At 41.9% G+C, this 20,111-nt stretch overlaps 2 protein-coding genes and 1 long non-coding RNA gene across 13 annotated transcripts in view; 1 reads left to right on the forward strand and 2 right to left on the reverse strand.

The window, feature by feature from the left end:
- rbfox1 (RNA binding fox-1 homolog 1) overlaps window positions 1-20,111 on the reverse strand; it is a 256,048-nt gene that overhangs the window by 14,094 nt on the left and 221,843 nt on the right. For 9 of the 11 annotated variants that reach the window (XR_007959562.1, XR_007959561.1, XM_052049733.1 and 6 more), the window contains one exon: window positions 19,962-20,037. The exons of the other annotated variants lie outside the window; for them this stretch is intronic. Coding sequence is in view for 7 of the 9 variants with exons in the window: in XM_052049733.1 (XP_051905693.1) it covers window positions 19,962-20,037 (76 nt within the window). In the remaining 2 variants the exon portion in view is untranslated. The remainder of the gene's footprint in view (window positions 1-19,961; window positions 20,038-20,111) is intronic. 11 annotated transcript variants of the gene reach the window in all.
- On the forward strand, window positions 13,974-15,604 carry LOC127590250 (uncharacterized). The gene is made up of 2 exons (XM_052049760.1): window positions 13,974-14,088; window positions 14,729-15,604. Exons 1-2 carry the CDS (start codon window positions 14,014-14,016, stop codon window positions 15,587-15,589), a joined length of 936 nt encoding a protein of 311 aa, XP_051905720.1. The 5' UTR covers window positions 13,974-14,013; the 3' UTR covers window positions 15,590-15,604.
- LOC127590292 (uncharacterized) lies at window positions 14,824-16,660 on the reverse strand. The gene is made up of 2 exons (XR_007959577.1): window positions 16,330-16,660; window positions 14,824-16,017 (listed from the first exon to the last, which is right to left on the reverse strand). It is a non-coding gene; the product is annotated as an uncharacterized LOC127590292 (long non-coding RNA).

Here is a 20,111-nt window from a genome sequence, read left to right on the forward strand (position 1 = left end):
ATGGAAACCGAGAAGGAGAAGGACGTGCCGGTCTAGTAGTCGCTTGAGTTGTGTATATACAGTACGTTTTAAAAAGAACCAACACGACAGCTCGTTTGTTTTCTGTCGTTTTGCTCCGCTGCAGAAACTGCCGTGTGAAGCGGCTTTTTACAATACAATACAATACATGCTGATTTAGTGTGAACGCTCCACACAATTTGCTGCGGTGCAAAATATATCGGTGCAGCGCCGGCGCAAATGTGTGCCGTGTGAACGGCCCTTTAGTCAATCAGTTCCTACAACAACAAATCGCAACCGGCCCCTTGCTAGGTTCTGATAACCTTCAATCTTGGCTCCGGCCTCCCTGTATGAGGTTTGCATGTTCTCCCCGGGCCTGTGTGGGTTTTCTCCAGGTACTCCGGTTTCCTCCCACATTCCAAAAACATGCATAAAAGAATAATGGAACACTCTAAATTGTCCCTAGGTGTGAGTGTCAGTATGGATGGTTGCTCATCCATGCGTGTCCTTTTAGAACAGCTTTTCACATGGCTACACTGTAAAAATGAACTTTTGGTTTGAAAAAATAAGATGTCTACATTAGAGATTGTGCAGGACAGCTGCGTCTTTGTCAGTGGCTAAGTACCCACTCGTTGATGAGTACCTAAGAATGCATTCATTCATTCATTCATCTTCCGAGCCGCTTGATCCTCACGAGGGTCGCGGGGGGTGCTGGAGCCTATCCCAGCTGTCTCCGGGCAGTAGGCAGGGGACACCCTGAATCGGTTGCCAGCCAATCGCAGGGCACACAGAAACGAACAACCATCCGCACTCACACTCTCACCTAGGGACAATTTAGAGTGTCCAATCAGCCTGCCATGCATGTTTTTGGAATGTGGGAGGAAACCGGAGCACCCGGAGAAAACCCACGCAGGCCCGGGGAGAACATGCAAACTCCACACAGGGAGGCCGGAGCTGGAATCGAACCCGGTACCTCTGCACTGTGAAGCCGACGTGCTAACCACTGGACTACCGGGCCGCCCTCCTAAGAATGCAATGGACAGTAATTAGGGTGTGACACATATTTGGTTTCTGTGGGGGGGGGGGACACAAAGTGGAGACTCGCTTCGTTGACGCAAAGTTTCACATCAAGGTGAGGGGCCTGAAATTAGCGTCTTGTAGCCCGCGAGTGTGAGACGCCTGTATTAAATTAAGAAACATTTCACATCTTTTTGGAAAGGCAGGTTGGAAATATAGGTTGTCATTCATTCATTCATCTTCCGTACCGCTTGATCCTCACTAGGGTCGCGGGGGGTGCTGGAGCCCATCCCAGCCGTCTCCGGGCAGTAGGCGGGGGACACCCTGAATCGGTTGCCAGCCAATCGCAGGGCACACAGAAACAAACAACCATTCGCACTCACACTCACACCTAGGGACAATTTAGAGTGTTCAATCAGCCTGCCACGCATGTTTTTTGGAATGTGGGAGGAAACCGGAGCACCCGGAGAAAACCCACGCAGGCCCGGGGAGAACATGCAAACTCCACACAGGGAGGCCGGAGCTGGAATCGAACCCGGTACCTCTGCACTGTGAAGCCGACGTGCTAACCACTGGACTATATAGGTTGTTATTTCAGTATTATTGGATGACTACATTGATAAACTACAACTTGAGCCCTTCTGACAGTTTCGTGGTATATTGGTTTCAATGGCAGCACTGTTAAATGCTGGATGCGGAAGGGAGCCGGTCACCTTGTTGAAGTGAAGTTGTAGTCTTGGAAGTAGGAAAAATGGACAAACGTAAATATGGAACACCTTTGACAATATCCCAAACTGTAATAACCGAAGCAGAGCATTGCATACACAGTGTAGGTGTTTTATTTGTTTTAATTTCTTTGATTGATAAATTAATAACTAAAGTGTTTTGAAATGTTGTTACAATACTTTATGTAGTTTAGGAATTTGTGTGAATTTCTGATTATGTTATATGAAACGTTAAAGTGAGAAGACCATGAAAGGGTTAATCATGTTTAAGTAGAGTTTTCGCTCCCAAGTTGCTGCTCTGCCCATCCCCCCGCTCCCCCCCCTCGCATCAATTAAGAAGCGGTTGGCTTCAAAGGCTGGAGGAGCGTTGTCTTCACGCTATACTTTTCGGCGCACTCAAGCCATTTATATTTCTATACCGGGACAACCAACACCATTTGGCTTTTTGACGACATGGAGAAAACACGGAGAAGACTCGCCCCTAACCGGGAGCACCACCGTCAGAATGAGAATGCTCAGGTAAGTAATCACCCTTTCTTTGTCGAGAGACGGGTACCCGCGAATACGAGTGTCGTCGTAACAATCTGCGTACTGAGCACCGAAGGACTTGTTACTCGCGGCGTACTGTAAACTCTAGGCCGATTTTAATTTAAAGCTGCTTTATGTAGTTTTTTTTCTACACGAAGAAACAATGGCAAACTACGAACACAGCAATTTAGGAACAACGCACATGGCTTGCGCTCAGGCGGTTACGGCAAGGCCGCGTCGCGTTGAATTTATGTGGTTTATATTTCGGCAAAAATGAGACAGAAATTGTTAGTTTCTGTACTCATACCGAATTGAAATAAATAGACAAATGAACCAGTGCTCTGGCTCGCTGTATTATATTAAACTAGACATGTTTAGTCTAGCCAGAAACCATTTTTTCTCGAGAAAAATGTATTTTTTAAATTAAATACCGAATGAATGAGGCGGATTGCAGGCCAACGCGAGCTGCTTTACTGTGTTTTTAAATGCCAGTTGCTTAATTTCACAGAACATCCGAAGCGTGTATCCAACATGAGTTTTATCATCACAGGTTCAAATACTACTCTGTACCATTTTATTTATTACTATCATATTTTGAGTTAATTTACATAATCATATTCATTTTACTCTTTTTTTTGCCCGTCAACTAAAATGTCCATAGATTTTTGCCCAGTTTTTAATTTAATAAATTATATTATTTGTCTCTTTTCTATGAGACTAGAAAATGCGTGCTGATTAACTCATACTTTGTTTTATTAATGGAGGTTTTAGTTCCATCTGGTCTACTTTCCATCCTGTGAAAATGTGTGACGACAAAACATTGTCGTATTTTCATGAATGCAAGTTGGAAGACAAGTGTTGAAAACATTGGCAAAGACAGATAAACTTTGTACAGAATTGCCGAGATCTAGCATAAAACTCTTTTTCACCATCTCAGTTGTCTACAAAATTAACAATTTTCCCTGTTTTTCCCTCTTCTGCCCTGATGTGTAGGCTCAAATGCGTAAAGACCAACGATCAGGGCAACATACACCTCTTCTCAAAGAGAGGCCTGGTGCTGAGCCTTATTCCGGAGCCTTCTCCACAAGGTCAACACCATCATCATCATCAGAGGAGTCTGTGTCATCCGCCCAAAGTGGAGATGACCACAAACCAGCATTCAGTGAAGGGAGGGGGTCCCGGTCGTCCAACAGCAGTGGATCAGAAAAGGACCACATTGATTTGCATGAAGCTAAGGCCCTCAAGGCAAAATGTAAATAAAAACAAAAAGGTATGAAATCGAAAGGAACAGAGAAGTTAAATGATGGCCAAAAAAGGAACTACCACCAATCTTCGTGGATGTGACTGCCTCAGAAAATACGCACAAGAGAGCAAGGCCAAAAACCCAGAACTGTTGAGGTCAACAAAATTAAGGAAGCATGTTGCTGCCTTATGTCAGCTTCTCGACCTGAATAATCAGGAACTCGAGCAAGTTGCTCGTTTTATGGGACACGACATTAGAGTCCATTGTGAGTTTTATCGGCAGACCGATAAAACTTTCCAATTGGCCAAGATTGCCAAACTACTGTTTGCGATGGAACGTGGGACAGAGTCGCTGAAGGGAAAGAGTCTGCAAACCCTGGACTCTGTTATCACTGGTATGTACATTAATATATTTTTAAAGTCATCCCCTTCCATTTATTCTTTTCTCCCTCTGTCTTTGTTTCCACGACAGTGAGCATGTCTTTATCGGCATATTTTCTTTTACCTTCATATTTTAGTGTAAAATTATGTTTTCTGATTTCTGACTGTGAATATTTCAAAAGGAAGAGCACATGCAGCCACCTCAACCAAAGGTCTGAAAGGTGGCAAAAAGAGAAGACCAGATCCAGGGAGACGACAGGAAGCTCAAGATGGTATGTAATAAAAATAACATTAGTAGTCATAGCAGGAAGAGGGATGCCAATATGTGCTCTAGAGTTCATGCTTGGAATTAATATAGAAACCTTGAATCATTTCAAATTAATCACATTCAAACGTTAGACCTAATGTTGACCAAATGACCTACTTCTAAGTTACAAAAATTTTTAGTTAGACACCAATTGATCCCAGTTGCCTCTGCCTCTGGCACCTTTAACCAGAACCTTTTTTTCAATGATAACAATAGGCAAACAAAAGCACACACATATGTATGTCGAGTTATTTGGGGGGATGTTGCAGCAACTTGACAGGCAGCTGCCTCTCACTATCCTCACACGTGTGCTGTTCTGACACACATCTGTCTTGTGGATTAAAAGTAACGAACAATGATCAAAGACAGACCTTTTAATCAAAAAGGGAGTTAGTGATAACATGCGATCGATACCGTTCTAATACCGTTAAACTACAACTGATTAAAGCTGGTTAGCATGTCGACCTCACAGTGCAAAGGTGCAGGGTTCAATTACGGTCCCAGTCTTCCTATGTGGCGTTTGCTTATTTTTCCCACCACATACCTGCGTGGGCTTACTCCAAGTACTTCGGTTTCCTCCCACATTTCCATAACATGCATGGCTGATTGAACACTCTAAATTGTTCCCAGGTGTGAGTTTGAGATGGTCTCTGTGTGCCCTGCAATTGGCTGGCAACTTGTTCAGGGTGTCCCCCGCTGACCTCCCAAAGACAGCTGGGATAGGCTCCAGCATGCCCTGCGACTCTTGTGAAGATAAAGCGGATTGGAAAATGGATGGATGTTTAGTAATTTCCAATTGGCCAAGATTGCCAAACTACTGTTTGCGATGGAACGTGGGACAGAGTCCCTTGACCTTGACAGCTCTCATTTTCTCTGTGTCCAGACCATTTGCATAAATGAGAAAACCCTTTCATTCTCGGAGCAAGAGTGAATGTCTTCCATCCATATTTACATGGTGTAAATGTCATGTTTCACAGAATGAGAAGTGCCACATTCAGCTGTAGCAACGAGATCTGATGATGAAGATGATGGAGGCGGCAACAGTACCAACTTGGACACTGAAAACACAGGTAATGCTTTCAGTTTGACTTGGACCATCTGTCACTGCACCATTGCTATGTTTCTGAGATGTAAGGAATTTCATTTGAGTACATCATCTTGCTACAAGGCACCTACAAAAGGCCACCGAAGATGCAGTCAATTAAAGAAAGAAATTATGCTGATGACGACATGAGTGATGTTTCTGGCAGTGAATATGGCGGTAATGTTTTTTTGTCCGACTTGAATCCTCTTTTGCTGTATTATTGGCATATTTCTGAGATGCATGTGGAAACACTTTGATTCTATCAAAACATTATTTTGTAGATGGAGGGGTGTGCCATAAGACAGTTAAGAAGACTGTCAAGAAAAAAAAGACAATGTTGGGAAGACATGGATTGGGTGAGTCTCTAACATTAGCACAAGTGACATGTTACAGACCTGGCATTAGTAAGATTTTTTTTCTTACTCTAAGTCAGGGGTGTCAAACTCATTTCACATTGTGGGCCACATCGGCCTCGTTAGATGTTAAGTGGGCCGAGCCATTAAAATTATACTGTACTCTGCTATAACGAAGCACAAGAACATTCTGAAATGTAGAAATTTAATGAACATATCTTTTTACAAAACATTTCATGAAGTACCTTAGATTTCCTTAGACAAATGTGCGATTGACTTTTATCATTCACATATATGCATCGCAACTGATTGTACAAGGGCACTAAAAGTAATTGGTATTGAAAAATACAGTGATGCGCTTTTAGATTAAAGGAGATTCGTGAAGAAAGGAATTTTTAAGCCTTGTGCATATAAATTATAAATTTAATCCCTGACTATACCTTACAAACTAAAGAGAGTGCCATTAAATGCGTAAAGAATAATGAATTCAAATGTCCTTGATAGCATCTGCTGTTTTGGGTCCGTCCGTCTCAGTGACAGACTTGGACTGCTGTTGTCTTCTCAAAACAATGCGTCTTTCTACTCTGCTCAAAACGGTGTGTCCCCTAGCGGATACTCCATGAATTGCACGTTATTCAAAATTTTCGTTCCATGTCTTTTCTGCATTTTTTTCACTTTTAAATGATCCTGCGGGCCTGATCAAACCTGCTTGTCGGACGGTAACGGCCCGCCGGCCGTATGTTTGACACCCCCGCTCTAAGTCCTGATTGTTTTTTGTACATTCCAATATATCAGGAATTACAAATGTGTATCATCAAAGCATATTCACCCAAAGTATATTATTATTATCATTTACAGTCTATGACGCATCTTTCACACATGGCCAAGAACAACCATCAACATCAGGGAGCGGCACCAAATGAAAGAGGATTGCAACACTTACACATGACGACGATGATGTTGAAGACAGCGGTGAGTCAGTGCATCGTCAACACAACTCAAAGTTTCATTACCATTATACCCACATGCCAACTTTCTTAGATGAAGAGGACAAAAAGACTGGACACAGATCTCTTGGGAAGAAGAAGACAGCAGTTCGAAAAGAACATAGTGAATTTGGTAAGATGAATTTCTGTTGGATAGATCCGTATAACAATTTAAGAAACTCAAACAGCACAAGTCACTGTGACTTGCAGATGGAAAGACGAGTCGTTGAAGTGGTCTACTCAGTTGTAAAATTGTCTTCAATTTCTATTGTATAGCAATTTCTCTTACAGGGTTATGATATAATTTGGTTACAGTAACACACTGATTGTAATTGAATCCAATTTTTAAAAAAAATCTGACCAAAGAGAGATACAGTCGAACCTCTCGACAACAAAATCATGTTTGCAGCCAGAAATATTCACATTCACACCATCACTGAGCAGGAACTGATCCCACACAAGTCATGCGAGTATAGCACTACACCACAGGTGTCAAAGTCAAGGCCCAGGGGCCGGATTTGGCCTGCCACATCATTTTATGTGGCCTGCAAAAGCAAATAAAGCATGTTGAATTCCATGAGGCTTGCTAAAGTCTGAACCAAAATCTCAAAATGTCATATGAAGTCCACAAGAACAATCATTATTTTTTACTTCTAATTTTAAAAGTAGTTATCCATCAATATGTTATGCGTGGTGTATGTAATGTGGAGGTGATTAAATATGTATATGGTCTCCCAAAATTCATAATGGCCCTCCAAGGGAAACCATAACTCCAATGTGGCCTGTGCCAAAAATGAGTTGGTCACTCCTGCAATACACCATCAGCAACCAGAAGTTACATATTTGGTATCTGACATTTGAATGGATTGTAAAATAATGCATTTCACTGCAAACAAGGAAAACTGGTAATGCATACCTTATTAGATAATATTCACCACATATGTTGCTCTGAAATTGGCACAGTGGTTCAGGCTTTGATTGTAGCTTCGAAACATGAATGTCAACAGTGCCGCTGGATTATCATTTATCGCGGCCTCGGTGTGTCATGGATTTTTTCAAACATATTCATTAAAAAAAAGTGAAAATGCTGCAAAAGGTCCTCAAGAGGCAGTGAAAATAAAACAACAGCGAGTCACATAGAGCAACATATACAGGACTGTGTTTACTGTATTTCGTTATTTATACACTAACCTAACCTAACTTATACATGTTTAAATATATTAGTATATAGCATTAAGTACTGTTAATTACTACAAACATGCATGTATACCATTACATTTGGCCTTATAAATATTTATACTCATACACATGTTCAAATACCTATACGGAGGGTGGGGGGGTTTTGCTACTTAGCGGATTTTCGTTTATCGCGGGTGGTTTCGGTCCCCATTAACCCCGATAAACGAGGGATCACTGTACTTGCAAAGACTGTTTTTTTCTGAATGTGCTTCACAATAGAAGGCTTCAGAAATAGAAAACAAAAGTTTGGGGCATGCTGGAGCCTATCCTAGCCGTCATTGGGCAGTAGTCAGAGTACACCCTTTAGTGGTTGCCACCCAATTGGGGGGCCCACATAGACAAACAAGACATTAAAGGCGGAAACTAGGCAAAAAAACCCACATTAATTTTAAGGATATTGAAAAATGTTAAATAATGTAAAGAGCATAACACTCATTAATCATGCCTTGAGGGAAATTGCTGCTGAGGTGTTTTTAAGTCAACAAAGTTGCTTTAAACTAGATGCCTAAAACATGTTTTGAATCAATGCATTTTTTATTTTTATTCTGGTCCTGTTATCTGTCAAGGCAGTGTTTAGATTTTAATACAACTTCAAGAATGTCTGTTTATATTCAACTAAACCACTAATAACCCTCTTTTTTTCCCTCCAGAATTGGAAACTAAAAAAAGGAAGAGACCCGGCCGGACTCCAAAGGAAAGAGCAGCAATTGATCGACACCTTTCAAAATTTGTAGCATTAAAGAAAGTTCCAAGGAAAGATGACTGCGTTAAGTGTCGTAGTCAAGCATCGCCAGACCTTGAAGACCGCACATGGAGAGATATTAAATATTTTGTCCACAATGAAATTATTAAAAGACAGAAAATGTAATTGGGAAAAAAGCTTGAAGATGAAAGATAGAGAGAGGGAGAGACATAGGGGGGAGATAAATGAAGGGAGAGAGGGGAGAAAAGGAATAGAGTTTGAAAGCACAGTTATTTGGTAGGGTATATGTGGGTTCATGTGTCAGGTTGTGGCGCAGCAAGTTTTTTTAGTGTGCGTTTTGAAGGTTGAAGTTTTTCAGGTGTTCTTGTAAGTTTTGAATAAGAGTACTTTTGTTTGTCAAAAATAAATCAAAGTCAAGTCAGCTTTTATTGTCAAATATGCTCTCTGTGTAATGTACAGCACAGATTAAAATACTTTCCTCTCTCAGCCACAGTGCAAACATGTGGCGTCTTGAACACACAAATATCAGAACTAAATAAAACTAAATAAATGACAGTACCCTGTTAATGGTGATAAACTGTTTAAAAATAATATATCTGATTATAAATTTACATCATTAAATGTTTAGTAAGGTGAACGGCACCTAATCTACTTCAAAATCATTAAGAACGCATGGCCAGTGCCCGGTCCTCACTTATCTAGTTAAAAACTTTTTCTTAACCTTTGGTGTTTTATTTAATCTAAAGGAATGTATTGCCTAAGGGCGCCCTCCTGTGTCTAGAAATGTGTCTTTTTCATTTCTTTTTCAAGCAGAAAGGGTGGTCCTCGCTTTGTAGGCCTTTTTACTCGGTCCTCACTGTGCAGCAAGTGCAGGAATGTGTGTGTGTGTGTGTGTGTGTAACCCTCCCCTTCCTCTTTTACCACGGATCTTGACCAATCACGTGCGGCTTTAACCGAAGGGGGAAAAAACGCGAACGACACATCACTAAAGAGAAAAGCTATTTTGCGGTTCGATTATCTCGGCCTCGGTGCATCGCGATTTTTTCCCCAAAGTACTGTATTCAGAAAAAAATGCCTGATGACTCAGTTTTTATACATGGCTGGAACTTGATTGGTTCCCAGCGCGATGTCGATCAATGACAGCACGGGTGGATCTATCACAGGATGCACAGCCATGTGGATTGGCTGTGCATCTTCGCAGCCCTGAGCCCTGCCCAGCAACCTCCCTTGTGTCTTATCAAGTGGGTTACTCTTTGATCAGTGTCTAATCACGTGGTTGCCTAGATCAGTGTTGTGTTTACTACGCGTGTTCGTGTGTGCCAATGTGTGTATGCCCGCGCATACACACGCGCGCGTAAGTGTGTGTGTGTGTGTGGCTGGGGGAGGTGCACGAGTAGAGAGCGAGAGAGAGAGCAGAGAGAGAGAGGTCTGGCTTGTTTCGGCAATCGGCATCGTGTCGCCAGACGCACTTCCTTAGGATACACTGTGCGGGCTTTTGCTGCGTCAACGCCCCCTGCAGTGAGTCGACGCCTCCTGGACTAAGTGGCGCAGCTTGGACTATGCCAATCAGCCGATGCAGTCTAAACTGCACCAGTGCAGTTCACGTGTCAATTAGCAGCATGGACTGTGTCAACGAAGCCGATCCAGTCTACTCTAAACTGCAACGGTGCAGTTCACGTGTCAATCACGTGACGTAATGAAGCAGCACGTGCACCGACACGTGGTTTGCTCTGTGAGCCCGGCGCATGCGTCAACGCATCGGTGTCGCTGGACCCATCACTAGTATAAATACTGTTTACAAATTTTAAACATGCTGGTATCCACAAACCCTTACACAAAAATCCCTAAGGGGCAGGGGGGGGGGGCAAACCCTACTTCGTGGATTTTCGTCTTTGGCGGGTGGTCTCGGTCCCATTAACCGCGATAAGTGAGGGATCACTGTATACTGCATGTATGACAAGAATTTGAGACGCTAGATTTGATAAAAGTTTATTGAGGAGGTTGAGATGGATGCCAAGTAAAATAACACATTTGGTTTGTTAAAAATGTTCAAAGAAAAAATTGTTTCATTTTGCAACAGATAAGTTCAGCGGAACCTGTGCTGAGATATGAAAAACCGGTGGTAAAATTTGAATTGCACTTGGAACGCAGCGAGCCATACTAATGCCTTTCAGACAGATGCCGCAGGTTCGGTTCCCGGTGAGGGCTTCAATAACCAACCGCTCAAGTCAGGGGAAAAAAAAATGAGTGGGTTGTTTCGAGAAAGGCATCAGGCGTAAAATCTCTCAAATAAATAATGCGCCTGAATTGCTTCAATGATTCCTGCCTAACAAAACACTTGTGAACAGGTACTCCTTCATCTTTTTCTTTTTTCTTTTTGACAGCATTTGTTTTATGTCATTTTGCACCGCTGCAGAAACTGCCGTGTGACCGCAAGTGGAGCTGCACCGACGCTGCGCCGGTGCTAACACGCTCAGCAGCTTTGTACGTGTGACTGCTCCACAAAATTTGCTCCGGTGTAAAATATATCGCAACATCGGTGTAGCGCCGGGGCAAATATGTGCCGTGTGAACACCCTTTATATGGTGCTGTAATTTTTTTGTTTCTGGCATTTTAATATTTACAAGTGTTAACTTGGCCCTCCCACTGCCACAAGATCCACAAGTGTACACCACAATTTGTAAGATGCAAAATCATTGAACTGATTGAGACTAGAAGCGCAGAGATTTAGAGTAGTTTTTTTTTTTAAATCATGAAGCCTGTCTTAATATTAAGTCATGCTTTTTTAAAATGGACCTTACTGTAACATGATTCAATTCACTGCAAGACAGGTAGGCAATAATATCAATCAATATAAGAAGCAAGTTGTTGGAAACGACACAGCCTTCTGGCTTTTTACATGTTTGCTTATCACTAACAATTTATTGCATCGAACTGACATCTTATAAGTTGACACGATTTGATTAGCAGACATTAAACTACATTTCAGCGATATTTCTCTTTAGTTTGAGAAGGGAATTGTGACCGACGATCACATTTGAACACTCCTCTGACCATTATTCACTCAGTTTTTTCTCCCCCATGTCCTCCCCATGGCTGCAACGCCACAGGAGATTTAATTATTAAAATGACTAATTATTTCATTACCAAGGAGCGCGGGGTGAGGTGGTATTCACCAAATTAGAAATATAATAACTAACATGGAATGGGCTGCCAAAGCATGAGAACATTCATCACCTTTTACAGGCGGGATTAATGTGGCATTTGGATTGCCGTTAGCAGCGCAGACAAATTCAATTAAGTTTAAGTGAGGATAAGTCAGCGCTGCAGAAAAGCTTGTGCACAACGCTGGAGAAGTTGGGCAATGAAAGCGAGCCCTAAGCAAGCCCTTGAAGATCAGGACACAAAATCACAAAGTGGTATGCGTAAATGTTTTGGATAATGAAGGCAATCTGGGTATCTCGCAAAAACATTCAAAGTAAATACACAATGCAGTTTGAAAGTGATGATTGTATTTATTAAAGGCAATATAGTAACTGTCATCTCCAGAAATGATTACCGCCAGATTACCGGTAGTTGAATCAAGAATCTTAGTGTAAATTGAGGGGTGTGTTGTTTTTGAATGGATGGCTCTACTTTACAAAACGGCAAAAGGAGAGATGCATTCCGTTTGAACGCAGCTTTATTCAAAAGGATGTCTGCACCGCAATATGATCGAAGCCATGCATGTCTTTGGAATGTATGTCTTTGGAAGCCCGAGTACCCGGAGAAAAAAAACACAAGCATGGGGAGAACATGCAAACTCCACACAGGAAGGCCAGAGCTGAGATCGAACCCACGACCTCTGCACTGTTCCACTTGCAGCTGGAGCTCATTGAGTTGCAGTGTGATGCTGAGAGCCCCAGTCGGCACCAGCAACTTTCTCTCGCTAACTTTTATCGACAGCTGAATAAGGACAGGTTCCGAAAGATTCGAGCGTTTGCTAAGAAAATGCTGAGCTTGTTTGGGTCGATGTATTTGTGTGAGAGGACATTCTCGGTTATGAACGTAAATAAAAGCTGTGTGAGGACACGGATAACGGACGATCACCTGCGAGACATTTTGCGCATCAATACCACTGCTTTTGAGCCAGACCTGCCCTTTGTGCTTCAATCCAGATCTCAATATCACTTGTCACATGAAGACAAACAAGTCATTTGTCAGCTGGCAATAAGTCTGAATAAATGTTTAAGATCTACATCAGTCCTAAGTTTAATTCCAGAGTAAAATTTTAAATGTTCAATCAACATTTATATTGACTGATATGTCATATTTCAAATGATCCCTGCAGTTGTGAATATGTGTATTGCTTGTTCATTTCCGTGTTGTTCGAGTCAAAGGTTTTGTGAGTATTGAAAAGTCATGGTGATTTTCAAATATTGCAATTTGCACTCAGGAGACTTCAAGTCAAGTGAATATTCATTTGAATGTGATATACCTGTTTCAAATGAACCAAAAGAAATTCTTAAGATTGTTGAAATTAAAATAAAAATGGAAATGTGAAACACAGACTTGCTTACTAAAATGTGTTTAACAATATTGTTGTTAAATGTAAAGAATGTCAGCCAAGTTCGGCCCCCCGACATTTTGCCACATAAAATCTGGCCCCCTTGGCAAAAAGTTTGGACACCCCTGGTTTATCCTCACTAGGTCATGGAGCCAATCCCAGCTGTCTTCGGGCACTCGGTGGGGGACACACTGAACCGGTTGCCAGCCAATCGCAGGGCACACATAGACAAACATCCATTCGCGCTCACACGCCCACCTTTGAACAATTCAGAGTAAACAATTACGTTGGATGTTTTTGGATTATGGGAGGAAACTGGAGAAACCAAGAGAACACCCACGCAGACATGGGAAGAGAGTCTTTGAAACAAATAAAAAAATAACTGATCCAGTTACACCAAGTGTACAGCTTCCACAAGTACACTGGTAAATGAATGGACGCCTAAGCATGGACGCAATTATGATGATTAGCTCATTGTAATTTACAATTTGGTTCTAAAATCTCAAATGGCCTAAAGAATTATCAGCATGATTTTGCAATTTCCCTCATCAGTGAGACAAGATGTGATAATTGGTCATTTAGCCTGCATTATTCCCACTCCACTCCTGCCTGCAACTACTGCCCTGATGAACAATGAAAACACAATTCAAGCAAGTGACATGCACAGCAAAAAGGTACGGAAGAGGATTAGGGCCAATGAAGAAAGAAAAAATAAGGTTGGCAAGATTCTCACTTTAATCTCAGAATTCTCACTTTAAAGTGAGAATTCTGAGATTAAAGTCAGAATTCTCATTTTAATCTCAGAATTCTGACTCTAAAGTCAGAATTCTGACTTTGTGACGTTCGTGGAGCTATGATTTGTGGGGGCCCGTCAGCGTGTGGCGTGACTTGAAAGAAAGGACATCATGTCGTCACCCAGCGACTTTTTGTGTGGCCGAGGAGTGTCGGAGGACATCCTTTCACTTATGGAGGAGCAGAGGGTGAGTAAACAGTGCGTCGTGTTTGTTTCATTTGGAGTTAACGTGCTCCATGAAGCTTGTAGCTTCGTTGCTAGTCCGAATGTCATGAATGGATGCACCCAGTTTACATTCGTGAATAAGTAGAACGTAACCAATTTAAATGGGTACGTTCCTGTGACGCCACATAACGTTGTTAAAAACAACACCACTCTCGACATCGAACCCCTTTGTGTGGATGACAGTGGACGTCTGGAGCATCGTTGCAGCCTAATTGCCGTGAACTGAACACACCTGTGGTCATGTCGTGGCAAGTACTGTGACGTGCCGCAATTCAAGGCTACATCATTTGAAGTATGTGCACACGCATGCATAAATGAAGTCAACAGTTGATGAATTGCTGTCTGAATAGGGACTTTATTATCATAGTTGCATATTCTAATACAAATAGGTTAGAGTAATTTTCAAGCATAAATTTATCTTAGTACATTCTTAACGGTTTTCAATACGGATTTCAACATTGAAGAGTTGCAACACGTTTGCCTGTGTATTTGGTTTACAATTGTAGAGATTAGTATTACATTTGTGCTTCATACTTTAAAATTAAGCGATTATGTGTTACGGTGATTGAGTGTATATTTTTTCTATTTGTCTTGTTGTGCAGATTGACAGTGATGTCATAGCACTGATGGACGATGCCACCCTTGCCAATTATGTCCCGTGCTATGGAGACCGTATAGCACTCTTCAATTTTTGCAAGACTCAACAGCTCCCATCCAAAAGAAAAAATGGACTTTTGGAAAAATTACGTGAAAAAATGAAAATCAGGAAAGAAAGCGGGAAAGAAGACACTTCCTCAAAGACACAACAAGCAAGACAGACGAAGAGGCAGAAAACAACGAGAAATGTTGCAATTGGATGGATACACAATGATGGAAAAATAACCAAACCGGTGAGGGAGAAGCAGAGAGGGGGTACCAGAAAACTTCAAATGTCCACAGAAGCTAGGTTGAAAGAAATTCTCGAGGAAGGAAAGAAACTATTTTTCCCCGATGGAATTTCTCCTAAAGGATCTGAATTGGACTTTCAGTTTGAGGTGTGGGATTTCAAACAAAACCTCCTAACTGATGAAACCTGCCAATCCATCGGCAATATGTATGAGGCTGCAAAGCTCACGTTGTTGCGCTTTTACATTGCAATAAGGCCAAAGGACGACCACCATGATGGCAGCACAGCGTCCAAAGAAGTATTGGTTGTGTCACACGATGCCAGTGACTACAACTCTGAAATTGAAGAGGTCTCTGTCGATTCAAATGAAATCTACACAGCATTCGACATTTCTGTTGATTCAGAAATTACTTTTGGCCCCACATACAACACGGAGGGAGATGCAGACATCACACTTATCTATGATGGTCCACCTGATCCACAAGATGTGATGATAATAACTGTGCACTACACTGACACATTGAATGATATGATCATAGCATTCTCTGAAAATGCAATCTTAAATCACTCAATGTGAAACGCATACTCCCAGATGGTACAGAAGAAGCAGGTGTTGGATCTGGATTACTGAGGGATATTGTCAGCTGCTTCTGGCAGGAATTCTATGACCGATGCACCCTTGGTACATCAATTAAAGTACCATTCATTCGCCGTGATTTTCCTGCAGAAAAGTGGAAAGCAGTTGGGAGAATTCTTTTAAAGGGATACCAAGATTGTTGCTACTTCCCAAACCAACTTGCATTTCCTTTCCTCGAGCAGGTGCTTTTCAACTGTGTCTATAGTGATCTAAAAGCCCATTTTCTGCAGTTTGTGAGCAGCCAAGAACGTGAAGTTTTGATGGAAGCAATGAAGGACTTTTCAGAAGTGGACCTAGATGATCTTGTGGAAGTTCTTGACAGCTACGGGTGTAGAAAAAGAATCTCTGCTGAAACCTTTCACACAATACTGCAGGAAATAGCACACTGTTGGGTGACAATGTATGCCACTGGTATCATTGCTTAATGTTTGGTGCCATTTTGTGTGGAGGGATACCGTGTTATGGGGTGTATATAAATAAAGGGGGTGGAGCTTCCCTGCAGTTCGCTTCTGGCAGTGACGATGCATTGAGGCACGTTGGGTGTTCAGCGACTCAGTGGTAGCGACCACAGAAAAAATACGAAACGTCTCCAGTCTTGTGCCTAGAACATCGTGTAGTCACCAGCAATGATGCCTGCACAAGAACCGCGAGAGACTTCCGCAGTAGTAGGTTCAACCCACACAAAGAGCTTATCCAAAAGCCCATGTTTGTGATTGACTGCTGGAGGGAGGTTACTCTTCACCGTGTCTCCATCAGTCTTGAAGCACTGAACAAGTTGTGCTCGGACTTGCAACCTACCTCAAAAAAAGTCTGCCAACTGCTGAAATTTGCAACTGATTTAACCCCAAAGCAGAAGGAAGTGATAAATCATCTGAAAAGGTTCATCAGAGAGTTGGATGAATTCAAGCTTCAGAAGTTTCTCCGGTTTTGCACTGGATCTGATCTTGTTGTAACCAACGCCATTCTTGTGGAGTTCCAGTAAATGACTGAGTTTAGTAGAAGGCCGGTGGGGCACACATGTGGAAAGGTTCCTCATATTGCTGACAGCTATGAAAATTTTCCAGATTTCCGATCGGAATTCAATGCGGTTCTTGAAAGCAATGTCTGGGCGATGGACATTGTTTAGCTTTTTCTTACCCGTAACTATGTTAATAAGCCATCGTAGGTTGCATCAGCACTACATGGCTTGGGTACATTATTGTGTTCACTGTTTACGATAAGGTTGTAGAAACAAACGTTGCATTGTTACTGTATATAGAAATAACTTGCATTTGGTGTTATATTACAGTAATATACAGTTCTGGGGTTTTATATACAAAAAGGCCAAAGAAGTTATACATAACCATGGGATGGTTGTTTCAACAGCTATACTGTATTATTTAGGTCCATGCTTCTATCATTAAAAGTAAGAATTTATTTTGTTCAATAAACTTACTCTTCATTCACTATGTTTTTCTGTCTACACATGAATGTTGATGATTAATATACTTGTGTGCAACGGTGAATGGTTTAATAACATTTTACAGATATTTCCTAATGGTTGTGAGGCACGTCGGCCTCACAGTGCAGAGGTGCAGGATTCGAATCCGGTTCCGGCCTTCCTGTGTGGAGTCTCCGGCTTCTCCGCATCCTCCCACATTCCAAAAACATGTGGGGCAGGTTAATGGAACACTCCAAATAATTGTCCGTGATTGTGAGGGCAGATGGTTGTTCGTCTGTGTGCACTGCGATTTGCTGGCAACCGGTTCAGGGTGTGCCCCCCCCTACTGCCCAACAACTGCTGGGACAGGCTGCACACCATATCTCGTGACCCTTGTGAGGATAAAGCGGATCAGAAAAAGTGTGGAGATGTTTTCTATCAATATTAACAATAAGACATCCATCCACTTTTGACGCACATATCATCCAGGGTCACGGGACATGCTGGAGCCATAGCACTGTTTAAAATAAAGGTTTCAGAAAGGGCAAGTCCGTGTACTTCCAGCCCACTGCTGAAAAGAGTGCAATCTAGAGAAGTCAAAAAACAACTGGTTTATGGAGCAAATTTGAAGCTTCATTTTCCCAAAATTGCATCAGTACATACTGTATGTCAAATAGACTTCAGTAATTCCTCTCTCAACTTAACATACAAGTCACTTGCATCCAATGGATCTGATGGCGCATGCCATTCATTTTCCTCCATAAGCAAACAACACAGTTCAAATAGTTTCATCACAAGGAAAATTGCCTTTTGTAGTGCACTCTTCTATACATGTAGTGACCTCTTCCGTTCCAACAGGTTTTAATTGATCCTCGGCACTGTGCATCGCAGGGAATGAATACATGACGGCTGGTCGACCTGAAGCTGAATCATGAAGCAATCTTGGTCTTATTTTGTGTGCGTTCCACGTGTTCACAACTTCATCCAGCTCATCCTGAACACAAAGCAGCATAGTTAGTTAAGTCTTATATTTTCATTCGTCCAAAAACAATTTGTCCAGAAAAATTATTCTACCTGCACAAGATTAAGAAAGCAGAACCGGATAAGACTTTTATCCAGAAAATCTCCTGAAAAGTGGCCATCATCTTGAAGAGTTTGAAATAAATTAATCCAAAATTGTGCACTCTGTTTGCGAAGGGTGGACCACCACCCTTCAATTCGCTGATTGGCTGTATTTCTTCCGTAAAGGAAACTTTTCTCCGCAGCAAAATTGTCTGAGTGGTTTCTACGCAAAAACATCTGCATCTGTTCAACACAAACATTTTCTGTGCCCCTGTCTGCACGGATCCTCTCTGGACACCCACCAATGCGTGAAACTGTTTTTATAAAATAACTTGCAACCACCTTAGGGTCACTGTATGTGGTATAGGCTTCCGCCCATAACACATACCGGCTAAAACCATCAATACAGCCATTGATGCCAATCCCGTAGGGCTTTAATTTGTCATAACCATCCATGTGCCAAAGAGCATTTGGGCCCCGACAGTTGTATTGGCGCCATCTTAGGCGTCGTGCTCTTCTTATTCCCACACCTACAGGGTCAACAAATTGTCTAATTTGTCTTATTGTATCTTGTGACACAACAAATCATTTTTGAATGGCACGCAGATGAAGCCAGCGATAACCTTGCATCTGTCCACTAGTCATGATCTCGTGCTGGACAAAAGCCAACACGTCTCCCAGGTCTGACTGGTTCTTTCTTCGAAAAAGACCAAGTCTTCTGCATATCCTTTTCAGAGTCCGAATACTTAAAATAGTTTGAGCATTATATGCTAAAATTGCAAGTATTTCCTTATTGCTGAATCCAAGTCTAAAACATAGCTTGATCAAGTCATCCAAATCTGGATTTCCAGCCACTGTTTGAGTTGCACCCTCTATCGGTCACTTTATCTGCACAAGAAAAGAGACAATTACAATCTGACAAAAAAACAACGGTGGACATTTTGAAAACATGACTGCATGCCCGTATGCTTGTTAAAGTTTTTTAATAATGTTCTCGCTCATGGTACCGTGTTAGTTCAAACTCAAGTATACTCATATTCAGTAAGTAGTCTAAAAGTAAATAGAGGTGGGTGTGCACATACTTCCTACGACACGACGGCGTGATCAGTGCGTTCAGTTCACGGCAATTAGGCTGCAACGATGCTCCAGACGGCCACTGTCATCCACGCAAAGGGGTTCGATGTCGAGAGTGGTGTTGTTTTTAACAACGTTATGTGGCGTCACAGGAACGTACCCATTTAAATTGGTTACGTTCTACTTATTCACGAATGTAAACTGGGTGCATCCATTCATGACATTCGGACTAGCAACGGAGCTACAAGCTTCATGGAGCACGTTAACTCCAAATGAAACAAACACAACGCACTGTTTACTCACCCTCTGCTCCTCCAAAAGTGAAAGGATGTCCTCCGACACTCCTCGGCCACACAAAAAGTCGCTGGGTGACGACATGATGTCCTTTCTTTCAAGTCACGCCACACGCTGACGGTCCCCCCACAATTCATAGCTCCACAAACGTCACAAAGTCAGAATTCTGACTTTAAAGTGAGAATTCTGAGATTAAAGTCAGAATTCTGAGATTAAAGTCAGAATTCTGACTTTAATAAGATTAAAGTCAGAATTCTGAGATGAAAGTGAGAATTTTGCCAACCTTATTTTTTCTTTCTTCATTGGCCCTAATCCTCTTCCGTAAAAAGGGAAGCTGAATTCAATATTGAAGATTATTTTTTGGGGAGGGTGGGTGGGGGCGGATCATAACCTTAAATGTCGTATTGTAATACAGATGAGATTGGGAAAAGGATAAAGCTGTGACAGGCATGGCAGTCTTACCATGGCACCAACGCTGTATGTGGCTGCTGGAGTGAGTGTGTTGTTGTAGGGATCGGCAGCATATACTCGTCCATAACTACAGAGATAACAGAAAAAACAGAACATATGGTTTTGATGACATCAATGTCCACATACAAAACCTATCCAATA

The sequence above is a fragment of the Hippocampus zosterae genome, chromosome 17, assembly GCF_025434085.1.
Source record: "Hippocampus zosterae strain Florida chromosome 17, ASM2543408v3, whole genome shotgun sequence".
NCBI lineage: Eukaryota > Metazoa > Chordata > Actinopteri > Syngnathiformes > Syngnathidae > Hippocampus > Hippocampus zosterae.

Bases quoted from the DNA above. Each gene is read 5' to 3' on its own strand.
- LOC127590250 (XM_052049760.1), top strand. From the start codon at position 14,014: ATGTCGTCACCCAGCGACTTTTTGTGTGGCCGAGGAGTGTCGGAGGAC. The intron at 14,089-14,728 runs GTGAGTAAACAG...CTTGTTGTGCAG, and splicing joins CACTTATGGAGGAGCAGAGG to ATTGACAGTGATGTCATAGC.